This window comes from Caretta caretta, chromosome 5, assembly GCF_965140235.1.
Source record: "Caretta caretta isolate rCarCar2 chromosome 5, rCarCar1.hap1, whole genome shotgun sequence".
NCBI lineage: Eukaryota > Metazoa > Chordata > Testudines > Cheloniidae > Caretta > Caretta caretta.
This window is the reverse complement of record NC_134210.1, coordinates 110,810,329-110,823,269: the sequence shown is the minus strand read 5'-3', so window position 1 is coordinate 110,823,269 and position 12,941 is coordinate 110,810,329. Positions and strand designations below refer to the sequence as shown.

The window sequence follows — 12,941 nt, the reverse complement described above, 5'->3', positions numbered from 1 at the left end:
GGAGGATACAGCCCTTGAAGTAATTCCATTGATCCGGTGCAAGAGAGTTTGGGTTTTTTTAAAAAGATAAAGGGACCTGTTTTTAGTCCCTTCCTTTCATCTCTATCAACTGTAGCTGTACAGTGATCAACGCAGCCTTACGGCTGTAGTAAATCCAATGGCTCCAGGAAGAAGCACAGAGAGAGGGTTTGCCAAATACAGGCTGCTGGGGATGTGTTTAAAATCATCTGCATAAATCCACAAGAGAAACTATTTTCAAGATTGCACTTATTGACACAAACTAGCTTCAGGACTTGACCCATAACAAAAGATACAGTAAAGAGGTGCGTCAGAATATGGAGCAAGGGTAAAACAGAGCTTAAAATATTGTGTTTATGCTGTGCAATGTTGTCATGAATGTACTTATTAAATATGCCTGACTGCCCTATTTGAGGGAACATATATAAGTCCTTTATGGTGTGTAAATCAGAAAAGAACATTTTCAGCATATGAAAGAAAAACTGGGTCTGTCAAAGAGCAAAAGTGTAATTCACCCACAATATCTCATTCTGCAAAATAAAGAGAAACTCCTATGGAAAAGAGTCACCTTTTAATACATCTGGCTTGCAGCTTGGTGACATTCACGGGGCAAGTTTTCTGGAAAATTCTGTTAATAATTGGATTTATACTTATTTTTCTAAAGAACACAAATCAAAAACATGTAGAAGGAGGCTTTCCTTTAAGCCAGTCTTTTCTAAATTAAATATACTTACAGATTGCTTAAATGCATTTAATTGCTCTTGCAGGCTCTGGGCTTTGTCAGCCTCTTTTTTCATCTCATTCAAATTCCGTTTGAATTCTGAGAGTTCTAAGCGTAGTGAACGGCGTTCCACTTCTGCTGTATGCAGCCTTTGTGTAAATTCAAATATTTGCGTCTGCAAGGATGCTATGCTTTTCTGTTAGTAAACGGAAACAATTTTATGTGCTATAAAATGTGCTATTTTAGCAATAAATCAATAGCATTTAATACCCAAGCAAATTAAATGAAGTTTTCATTCTGCACACATCCACCAACGCACACAAAGAGCACTGTTTCACCTGCTGTTGTGGGTCATTGAAAAATTCCTAAATACATGCATAGAGTAGATATTTGGAGAGAAGAAGTTTAACTGAGTTTTTGCAAAAACAACATGTATTTTGCATTACCAAAGTACACTGGAAGAAGAGAAGGTGAAAAAAAAAAATTGAACAAAATCATTAATCTTAACTTCAAAAGGGGTTACAGGATGTTCTTATGAAGAAACTTAAATTTTGACAGAATTTAGAAGAGAAAAATTATTTCAAGCTTAATACAAGCAAATCTCTTGCCTTGCAATTCTTTAATACCATATTAAAAGACGTAACTGATTCAGGGCCCAATCTTTTCAGGTGTAAACTAACTTGTATACAAAATTAAATGGTGATTAAATTAAAAGTCAGCTGTGAAGCACAACCTGAAAATGAAATTAGCATCATAACTATTTTGAAAGCTCTACTATAATTATTCTGTAGAATTTTATATATATATAAATCAGCAAGAAATATACATACTGTAATGGGTATTCTATCACCTAGTCCAGATTTTAGTGCCTGTGCATTTATTTTATGAAGTCCACGAGCCAGTCTGTGAACCAAGGAGTCCTTCTCTGCATATGTGATGGTCCTGCTGCAATCCACTGCTATAGTCTCCATTAATACATTAAGTTTGTCCATGAGTTTTGAAAAAGAATTCCGGGCGGCACTTATGAGGAAGTGTCCACAAAGCCAGGAATTTGGATCTTAAAGAAAAAAAAGAAATACAGATTTAAAAAGTAGGTTCTTTCTTATTCTCATTTTACAAAAACGGACATATGTCTGAATAAGATTGTTGGGAATGTTGCCACTGAACGAAGAGAGGAAGACTGAACTCACTGGGCTTGATCCTGAAGTCCTTACCCAGCCAATGCTCCTATTCCAATCAAAAGGAGCCCTCCCCAAGTAGAGAATCTGGGCCAAATTCTACCTTCAGATAGAACACGCTGCTTCTACTGACTACCACTGGAGCTACATGTACAATAAACAGGAGGGCAGAATTTGACCCAATAAAAATAATTCTTTTGTTAATATATAATTTACCAAATAATTCTGTGTTCTCCTCCCATACTGTATTTTAAGTCCTTTTTCTTGTATAGTCCAACCTTTGGATTAATAAAATGCAAACGTTTCTGATGGACGCAAACTATATACTGTATGACAAATATCTTTGTATGTGTTCACACATTTGACAGCAGAAGGTAAATCACTTTATTGCAATATTTAAAATGCAAATTTATAACTGTTTTTCTTCTTTTTTTCCAGCATAGTTGTCTAAATAATTTGCTGTTTAAAACTAGTGAGGCTTGGTACCTTAATGCCATACTATTTATATTCTGAGACAAGAGAATATAATTTACCTTATTCCAAGGCAATTAAAATTTTACAGCTACAATTACTTATTTTCCCACAGGATTTTGGTAATCATCCTTCTCATATAATGGACTTAAGGCCCCAGCACACCCAACATGTCCTGCTTACTGCTAGATTCGTCAGGTCTGTAATTAATAATTGTGTTTAATGTTGATAAATAAAATTGTCAGTGCTCCTTCTACTAATTGGTATTCCAGATAACGGTTAATAGGTTTATTTATGCCTTAATAAAAGTCTTGTAATTTAGTTTTCCCTCTGCTAGGCAGGTCTTAATCTGTCATTACTTGTCTTATGATACTATCTGTGTAAGACGACAAGTATGCAGGAACTGAACTACATTCAGTAGTACACCAGATCTCCTGTTGCTGTAGTGAATTAAAATATTTTCTTTAAAGCGCAAGCAGAAAAAAACAAGACAGTTTCTTTAAAACAAAGAATTCTTCTTTACGCTATAAGGATAAAATCAAAAGGTTCAAACAAATGGAACATGAAGACTTATAGAGCATTCTTTACAATGGGTACCAGAGCATTATCGAAATTATACAGGTAGAATCAATCATAAGTGAACAAAGAATATTATAGCACATGATCAAATCAAAATACTCTTTGCATGACAATGCATCTACATTGCACCATATTTTGTCACTTGTATTGTAGCAATTTGAAATTATGGTTTCACTAAAAAAGAGAGAGATTTTGTATGCCACCAGAAAGAATATGTAGACTTTTGATTTTGAAGATTAGCATAGAGATAAACTTTGATAGGTTGGGGAGCATAAAATCAAAGCATCACTGATGTGCTATTCCATATCCTTTATAAAAATATACTTATGATATGAATATGACATAACTGAAATATACTTTATGCAAGATGGCTCATGTGAGATATCATTGGAAAGGTTATGATTTACTGAATGTGATTATTCAATTTGTATGCCTGTAACCTTTCTGTATCTGAAGTTAGCAATATTAACTATATATCTGTATTTCAACTATGCTACTTTGGGTGACACCCACTGCTAACACTACAGGTACAACAATGGAAAAGCCAGACAGGGCAGATGGCCCATCAGCGAGGACGATAGACTGTGAAAAGCTTGGCCTTCCTGTGGACGCTTCATACTGCCACTGACTCATGGACGCGGTGATCCTACAGAGTCAGGTGGTCTTGTCTCCTGATACTAAAACATTACCTGAGACTTCTTGTAACTTTCCAATGTAAGGGAAGGGAGGTCACGTTTGGGACACAAAGGATTCCTGCCTCATGTAAATCCTATTTAAGGGTGGGAAGGAAGGCTAACAGTACTTCTCCTCTCCGTGGCCTATCTGCCCAAGAAGAAAGACTGCGAAAGGGAAGGCGGGGGGAGTCCAGACTGAAACAAGGGTCTAGTCTGAAAAGGAATATAACTGGAACTCTAAACCACAGAAACTTTGCAAACTGCCTGCAACAATATCTAGGGTGAGAAATACTAACTGTAACCAATTTCTTTAGTGAAACTAGCTTAGTTTGCGTGTTTGATTTCATTTGCTTAGTAGTCTTCTTTGTTCTGTTTGTTATCCCTTTTACCACTTAAAATCTGCCTTTTACAGTTAAAAAAAATTGTTTTATTATTAAACCCAGTTTCTGTAATTATTAACGGGTGTGTGTGTGGGGGGTAAGAAGTGTGCACCTCTCTCCATATTGAGGGAAGGGGCAAATTTCATGATATATCTTTGGATCTGCACTCCAAGGGAGGTGGACATCTGAGTGTTGGAGCAAGTTCCTGAAGCCGAGTCCTCCTGGAGCTCATCTGCAGCTGGGAGTGGCCCTGCCTGTGTGTGTGTTAGAGGAGGTTTTAAGAGCCTGGCTCAGCAAGACAGGTTAAAGGAGGGCCCATGTTAGCAGAACAGGTAGACTCAGTGGTACCTCAGCACATCAGGTGGCTTCCAAGGGGTCCAACCCATCACAATCACCTCTAGTTAATTTTTAATGAATAATGGTTTTGACTAAAACACAGAAATTTGTTGGTGTGATTTACTGACTGCTTTGCAAGGTGAAATGAGAATACAGTGTAATTCCATAAGGTACCGTATCCTTCTATATCTATAAGAAGTGGAAAAAGAACATATACACTTTAAGTACCTGGCCACAGACTATCAGGGAATTACAATAAAAGCAATAATTTATGTTATGATGAGCATGTAAGAAATGGCTTACACAAATAAAGTTACAGTACAAAGAGCAATCAATTCTTTATTAAACAAATGAAGCAAAAGGCAATGAAAAGTGACAAACCTTCCTCTTGTGACAGGTGGAGGGAGAATTCTGTTTTGTTTTGAGTGAAACAGAATGAAGGGAAAGAATAAACTGATTAATACTACAGAGGAACTAAAATATTCATACAAAGCTTCAGAAATTCAGTTTATGTTACAGCAGACAATATCTGTATTCATTGATTGGTTTCTCTGAGTGCTAATGAAGTACAATTTGTATTTTAAAAAAAACAAAAGAAAAAATGCACTTTAAAAGGTCTTTTAAAGTAAATCTAAAGATAAACCATTCCAACCCTATATAAAACTACATGACTTCCTGAGGCCTCTCATGCCTCTTTTATTCTGACCATGAATTCTACAGTGTCTGACTCTTAAACAACAAGGATTTCATCTAAACAATGGCTAGCAGGACTCCTATATATTCTAGTATCAGCAAAACAACTTGGGGATCTGAGTAGTATAAGAAAGTTAGTGATTTCAGCACCTCAATGCTGATATGACTTATCTTTGAAATCCTTTTTGAAGTGCTGTCATTGATCAGCCACTTGTCCAGATACAGGAATGCATGCACTCCTGTGTAACTGGCTCCTATGCATTTTGACATACAGTGCAAACATTGTTCCAAAAGGCTTGAATTGGCAGTGTTGGGATGTGAATTTGAGTTACTGGATATCAGGATGATCTGGTGGCCAGGGCATGGAAATGGAAGTGAGGAGACTTGGTTCTGTTCCTGGCTTTCTGGAGCCCATTTGCTGTTTGATCTTGGGTATATCACAGTGTCTCTACTCCTCAATTTTCTTTACTTTCTTGCAGTCCTGCTTCCTCACTTCTGATATATTTAATTTCTGTTAGAATATTTGTGGCTATAGGAATACCAGAGAGCAAAGAGCAATGAAGGATCATAAGAACATTGCAGAGTCAAATGCTGCCTTGCATATACAAAACATAATTAATTTGTGTAACCCCATGCCACAAAACAACATCAGTGAAGTCAAAAGTTCACCAGGATTAAAAAAAGATTAAACATTTATCTGATTAATGAGAACATACAGAGTACACTAAAAATGTTAAAATATACGGGATACAGAAACCATCATGCTTTAGGTCATTAGCCAAATACTAACTTTCCAGAGTAAGTAAGAAACTTCCCTTGATGACAGGTTATTCCAAAATTGTTCATTACAGGGATTTCTGTACCTTCCTCCAGAAGGAACTGGTGCTGTCCACTGTCAAAGACATGACACTGGATTACACAGACCCCCTGGGCCAGACTTGCTATGGCAATTCCTACATTCCCAGGCCAAACGCATCAAATACTAAAGCCACTGGTGATTAAGAACTTTCAGCTCATTGTTTGCAAAGCACAGCTGGGCACAGCGCCATGGGACCCAAGGTCCTTAGCTGTGGTTGGAAGGCATCGGGCACAACTTAGAAGTAGGAGTGGCCTTTGTCTTCCTCTAATCCCGGATGTGCTCTGCAGAAGCCCAGTGCCTGACACAAATTTGAAGCGGCCTTAAGGCTGCTATTATAACAGTCAGTTCTCTACAGGATGTACGGACACTCTGACCACGACCTCTTTTCTCTGATGGCAGGGAGGTAGGTAGGAGCCACCACGGTATCTATATTCTTCCTGAGAGTCCACCATTCAAGAGACCCTCCAAGGTTGGACAGGACTGTTTTAGGACCACTTTGCACGTAGTGGCCAGAGCATGGCTTAGGAGCATAGCTCGTTTGGAAATATAGCCTTTCGATCAGCTTTGATTAGAGCAAGGGTCGGCAACCTATGGCATGCGTGCCAAACATGGCACGCCAGCCAATTTTTAATGGCACGCTGCTGCCTGCCGGGTCCCAGCCGCCGGCCCCGCTCAGGGCCCGCTGCCGAACCCAGGCCGGGATCCCGGCAGGCAGCAGCGTGCCATGAAAAATCCTGCCCGCCCCGGCAGGATTTTTCATGGCCCACTCTTCTCTGCCTCTCCACGCGGGGGCAGGTTGAAGAAGCTTGGTCCCGCTGCCGGCGGCGGCTGCTGCTGCAGGGCAGGCAAGCTCCCCTCTCCCCCCCTACCGCCGATCAGCTGATGGCCCTTGCGAGGGAGCGGGAGAAGTGGAGCCGCAGTGTGCTCACAGCTCCGGGGAGGAGGTGGGGATGGGGCCGTGGGGACGGGGTGTGGAAGCAGGGCATATTCCCTCCAGCCTCCTGCCGTGAGCCGCTCTGGGCAGGGGGCTGGGAGCACCCCCACAACCCCAGCCCACACCCCCAGCCCTCTGCCCTGACCCCTGCACCCCCCTCACACACACCCCAGCCCTCTGCCATGAACCTTGCACCCCCCTCACACACACTCAGCCCTCTGCCCTGATCTCTGCACCCCTCACACACCTCAGCCTCCTGCCCTGACCCCTGCACCCTCCACTACCGCAGCCTTAACTCCAGCACCCCCACACATACCCAGCCTCCCACACTCTATGCCCTGACTCCTATACCTTCCTCAAACACCCCCAGCCCCCTGCCCTGACTCCTGTACCCCCACACATACCCATCCCCCCCACACCTCATGCCCTGACTCTTGCACCCCCCCCCATTCTCACCTCCACAGTGAGCACCAAACGGGAGCTCCTGCACCCTCCCATTCCTGCCTGCACCCCTCGCACCAAATGGGAGCTGCCCGGGTAAGCACTCCACACCCAAACCTCCTACCCCAACCCTGAGCCCCCTCCCTCATTCTAGCTCCTGGCCAGATCCTGCACCCCAACCCCAGCCTGCTCCTTCACCCCCTGCCCTGTGCTCAGTGCACTCCCACCCTCAGCTCAGTGCAGAGAGAGAGGAAGAGAATGAGCTAGAACCAGGGAGGAAGTAGGTACCCGCTCTATGTGGGCAGGGCTGGATCCCAGGCCAGCAGCCGGGACCCTGGCTGGCAGGAGCCGGCAGACGGAACCCCAGACTGGCAGCGGGCTAAGCAGGTCGGCGGCGTAAGATCAGCATTTTAATTTAATTTTAAATGACGCTTCATTTTGAAAACCTTGTTTACTTTACATACAACAATAGTTTAGTTATAGAATATATAGACTTATAGAGAGAGACCTTCTGAAAAACGTTAAAATGTATTACTGGCACGCAAAACCTTAAATTAAAGTGAATAAATGAAGACTCGGCACACCACTTCTGAAAGGTTGCCGACCCCGGGTTAGAGCATTCAGGAAGAATTAGGTGTTCATTCAGGGTGTGCTCTGAACATTTCAGACATAAGAGCAGTTAAAGAGAGTTTTCAGTATGTTGAGAATAATCAGGTTTTCCACTAGAGGGGAAACGGATAATGAAACAAAAGATTTCCCATGTTCATTAAGGAACAACTACCTGAAGCCTTGAAATGTTGACTGGATACCTTATTTGATGTTTTTGACCAACATATGAGTACACAAACCAGCACTCTGAATCTGGATGTTTTGGATATTCCAAACTCGCAAGTAAAAGCTTTTACTGTCTTTCTGGCTAGCAATGAATCAAATCATAGTCTGGACCATGTGTAATTCCATGGGCAAGTTAATGATAGTAAGGGAAGGGAGGTGTTACTTGATTTGTAAAACTCTACAGAATTGTAATTTCAATGGTATCACCTGCTGTGGCATGGCAGGGGGCACTTGCTGCTGTCCCGGCTCCAAATCTTGCAGCTGGTGGAAATTTTGATAACAAAATGTCAGTTGGTGTCATTCGAAAGCCCTTTCTCCCACAAACACAATGGTATCAAACATGACAAACCTAGAACAATTATGTAGATATATATTCAAGAAAATGCTTAAAAACATAATTTTTATATTATACTTTAACACAGACAGGTCTAACACCAAGCCCTCACAAAGTTAAGTTGTGATAGTACTGTGTTACCAGTTAATAGTAGATAATACCAGATTTTTTAATGTTACAGAATACTAGAGAAAGAAAACAAGGAGTCCTTATGGCACCTTAGAGACTAACAAATTTATTTGGGCATAAGCTTCCGTGGGCTAGAACCCACTTCATCAGATGTATGAAGTAAAAGATACAGGAGCAGGTATAAAGACATGAAAGGATGTGGGTTGCTTTACCAAGTGTTAGGTCAGTCTACCAAGATAAATCAATTAACAGCAGGATACCAAGGGAGGAGAAATAGCTTCTGAAGTGGTAAGAGAGCGGCCCATTACAGTTGACAAGAAGGTGTGAGTAACAGTAGGGAGAAATTAGTATTGGGGAAATTAATTTTAGGTTTTGTAATGACCCAACCAGTCTTCATTCAGGCCTAATCTGATGATATCTATAGAAAGAGTGCTTCAAGTTGATTTTGCCATCATTAGTAAAACATAAGTGGTTCAGTGGTATGGATTATCAGCTTTATTATGCCAAAAGAGTTGCAATGAGGCACCAGTTAAGATGTCAGCATCCAGCCAGAAATTAATGGACTCCATCTGCAAACGGTATGCACATAGTTACACAACATGCATTACATAACGTAATTATACGTAATCAAAAGTAATTTATTTAAAAAAAATCTTTGTTTTTACTTTAGTCTTGATAATGTTTAGGCAAAAATTGCAAGATGAAAAGTACCAACTAGTAGCTGAATCTTTTGAGAATACCACCACAAAGGACTTGGTTAAAAAGAATGCTCGGTGGCACGTTACATGTTAGCATAATAATGGCCGTACTGGGTCAGACCAATGACCACCTAGCCCAGTATCTTGTCTTCTGACAGTGGCCAGTGCCAAATGCTTCAGAGGGAATGAACAGAACAGGGCAACTATCCAATGATCCATCCTGTTATCAAGTCCCAGCTTCTGGCAGTAAGAGTTTAGGGACACCCAGAGCATGGGGTTGCATCTCTGACTAGTTGGCTAACAGCCATTGATGGACCTATCCTCCATGAATTTACCTAATTCCCTTTTGAACCCAGTTATATTTTTGGTCTTCGCAACATCCCCTTGCAATGCAAAAGTACTTTCTTATGTTAGTTTTAAACCTGCTGCCGATTAATTTCATTTAGTGATCTCTGGTTTTTGTGTTATGAGAGGCATAAATTCCTTCCTTATTCACTTTCTCCACACCATTCAAGATTTTATTGTACTCTATCATATTTCTCATTAGTTGTCTTCTTTCTAAAGTGAAGAGTCCCAGTTTTTTTAATCTCTCCTCAAATGGAAGCTGTTCCAAACCCGAAATCATTTATGCTGCTCTTCTCTGTACTTTTTCCAATTCTAATGTATCTTTTTTTTTTGAGATGAGGTGACCCGAACTGCATGCAGTATTCAAGGTATAGGCTACCCATGGATTTATAAAGTAGCATTATGATATTTTCTGTCTTTTTATCCCTTTCCTAGTGGTTCCTAACATTCTGTTAGTTTTTTTGACTGCCGCTGCACATTGAGTAGATGCTTTCAGAGAACTATCCACAATGATTCCAAGATCTCTTTCATAAGTTGCAACAGCTAATTTAGACCCAATCATTTTGTATGTATAGTTGGGATTATGTTTTCCAAAGTGCATTACTTTGCATTTATCAACATTGAATTTCATTTGCCATTTTGTTGTCCAGTCACCCAGTTTTGTGAGATCACTTTGCAGTCAGCTTTGACTTAACTATCTTGAATAATTTTGTGTCATCTGCAAACTTTGCCACCTCACCGTTTACCCCTTTTCCAGATCATTTATGAATAGTGGAACAGCACTGGTCCCTTGCAGGACACCATTTACCACTTTCCAGTGTGAAAATGGACCAGTTTTTCCTATTTGTTTCCTGTCTTAACCAGTTACTGATCCATGAGACCACCTTCCCTCTTATCCCAGGACTGGGATACTTACTTTCTGTAAGAGCCTTTGGTACAAGACCTAGTCAAATGCTTTCTGAAAGTCCATGTACACTATATCATCTGGATCACTCTTGTTCACATGCTTGTTGACACCATCAAAGACTTCTAATAGATTGGGGAGGCATGATTTCCTTTACAAAAGCTGTGTTGAAACTTCCCCAACATATCGTGTTCCTTTATGTGTCTGATAATTCTTACATAAGAACATACAAATGGCCATACTGGGTCAGACCAAAGGTTCATCCAGCCCAGTATTCTGTCTGCTGACAGTAGGCAATGCCAGGTGCCCAGAGGGAGTGAACCTAATAGGTAATGATCTAGTGATCTCTCTCCTGCCATCCATCTCCACCCTCTGACAAACAGAGGCTAGGGACACCATTCCTTACCCATCCTGGCTAATAGCCATTAATGGACTTAACCTCCATGAATTTATCTATGTCTCTTTTAAGCCCTGTTATAGTCCTAGCCTTTACAACCTCCTCAGGCAAGGAGTTCCACAGGTTGACTGTGCGTTGTGTGAAGAACTTCCTTTTATTTATTTCATTTGGTGGCCCCTAGTTCTTATATTAAGGGAACAAATAAATAACTTTTCCTTATTCACTTTCTCCACACCACTCATGATTTTATATACCTCTATCATATCCCCCTTAGTCTTCTCTTTTCCAAGCTGAAAAGTCCTAGCCTCTTTCATCTCTCCTCATATGGGACCCGTTCCAAAACCCTAATCATTTTAGTTGCCCTTTTCTGAACCTTTTCTAATGCCAGTATATCTTTTTTGAGATGAGGAGACCACATCTGTACGCAGTATTCAAGATGTGGGCGTGCCATGGATTTATATAAGGGCAATAAGATATTCTCCATTTTATTCTCTATCCCTTTTTTCATGATCCCTCACATCCTGTTTGCTTTTTTCACTGTCACTGCACACTGCGTGGACATCTTCAGAGAACTATCCACAATGACTCCAAGATCTTTCTCCTGATTAGTTGTAGCTAAATTAGCCCCCATCATATTGTATATATAGTTGGGGCTATTTTTTCCAATGTGCATTACTTTACATTTATGCAAATTAAATTTCATTTGCCATTTTGTTGCCCAATCACTTAGTTTTGTGAGATCTTTTCGAAGTTTTTCACAGTCTGCTTTGGTCTTAACTATCTTGAGCAGTTTCGTATCATCTGCAAACTTTACCACCTCACTGTTTACCCCTTTCTCCAGATCATTTATGAATAAATTGAATAGGATTGGTCCTAGGACTGACCCTTGGGGAACACCACTAGTTACCCCTCTCCATTCTGAAAATTTACCATTTATTCCTAAGCTTTGTTCCCTGTCTTCTAACTAGTTCTTAGTCCACGAAAGGATCTTCCCTCTTATCCCATGACAACCTAATTTACGTAAGAGCCTTTGGTGAGAGACCTTGTCAAAGGCTTTCTGGAAATCTAAGTACACTATATCCACTGGATCCCCCTTGTCCACAAGTTTGTTGACCCCTTCAAAGAACTCTAATAGATTAGTAAAACATGATTTCCCTTTACAGAAGCCATGTTGACTTTTGCCCAACAATTTATGTTCTTCTATGAGTCTGACAATTTTATTCTTAATCTTGTGGCACCTTAGAGACTAACCAATTTATCTGAGCATAAGCTTTCGTGAGCTACAGCTCACTTCTTCGGATGCATACTGTGGAAAGTGTAGAAGATCTTTTTATATACACACAAATCAGATGTCAAGAATTATAACATTCATAAACCAGTCGGAGAACACTTCAATCTCTCTGGTCACACGATTACAGACATGAAAGTTGCTATATTACAACAAAAAAACTTCAAATCCAGACTCCAGCGAGAAACTGTTGAATTGGAATTCATTTGCAAATTGGATACAATTAACTTAGGCTTGAATAGAGACTGGGAGTGGCTAAGTCATTATGCAAGGTAACCTATTTCCCCTTGTTTTTTCCTACCCACCCCCCAGACGTTCTTGTTAAACCCTGGATTTGTGCTGGAAATGGCCCACCTTGATTATCATACACATTGTAAGGAGAGTGATCACTTTAGATAAGCTATTACCAGCAGGAGAGTGGGGTGGGAGGAGGTATTTTTTCATGCTTTGTGTGTATATAAAAAGATCTTCTACACTTTCCACAGTATGCATCCGATGAAGTGAGCTGTAGCTCACGAAAGCTTATGCTCAAATAAATTGGTTAGTCTCTAAGGTGCCACAAGTACTCCTTTTCTTTTTGCGAATACAGACTAACACGGCTGTTACTCTGAAACCATTCTTAATCTTGTTTCAACTAATTTGCCCGGTACTGACGTTAGACTTACCGGTCTGTAATTGCTGGGATCACCTCTAGAGCTCTTCTTAAATATTGGCGCTACATTAGCTAT

At 40.6% G+C, this 12,941-nt stretch overlaps 1 protein-coding gene across 22 annotated transcripts in view; it reads right to left on the bottom strand.

Annotated features, from left to right (window-relative positions):
- The window catches only part of CCDC171 (coiled-coil domain containing 171), a 262,059-nt gene that overhangs the window by 134,461 nt on the left and 114,657 nt on the right, over positions 1-12,941 (bottom strand). For 19 of the 22 annotated variants that reach the window (XR_012668627.1, XM_075128797.1, XM_075128798.1 and 16 more), the window contains 3 exons: positions 8,326-8,379; positions 1,570-1,796; positions 753-935 (listed from right to left, as the gene is read on the bottom strand). Coding sequence is in view for 21 of the 22 variants with exons in the window: in XM_075128797.1 (XP_074984898.1) it covers positions 753-935; positions 1,570-1,796; positions 8,326-8,379 (464 nt within the window). In the remaining variant the exon portion in view is untranslated. Of the gene's footprint in view, positions 1-752; positions 936-1,569; positions 1,797-4,738; positions 4,769-8,325; positions 8,380-12,941 lie in introns of all 22 variants that reach the window. The other 3 variants (XM_075128809.1, XM_075128801.1, XM_075128800.1) reach the window with 2 other exon arrangements.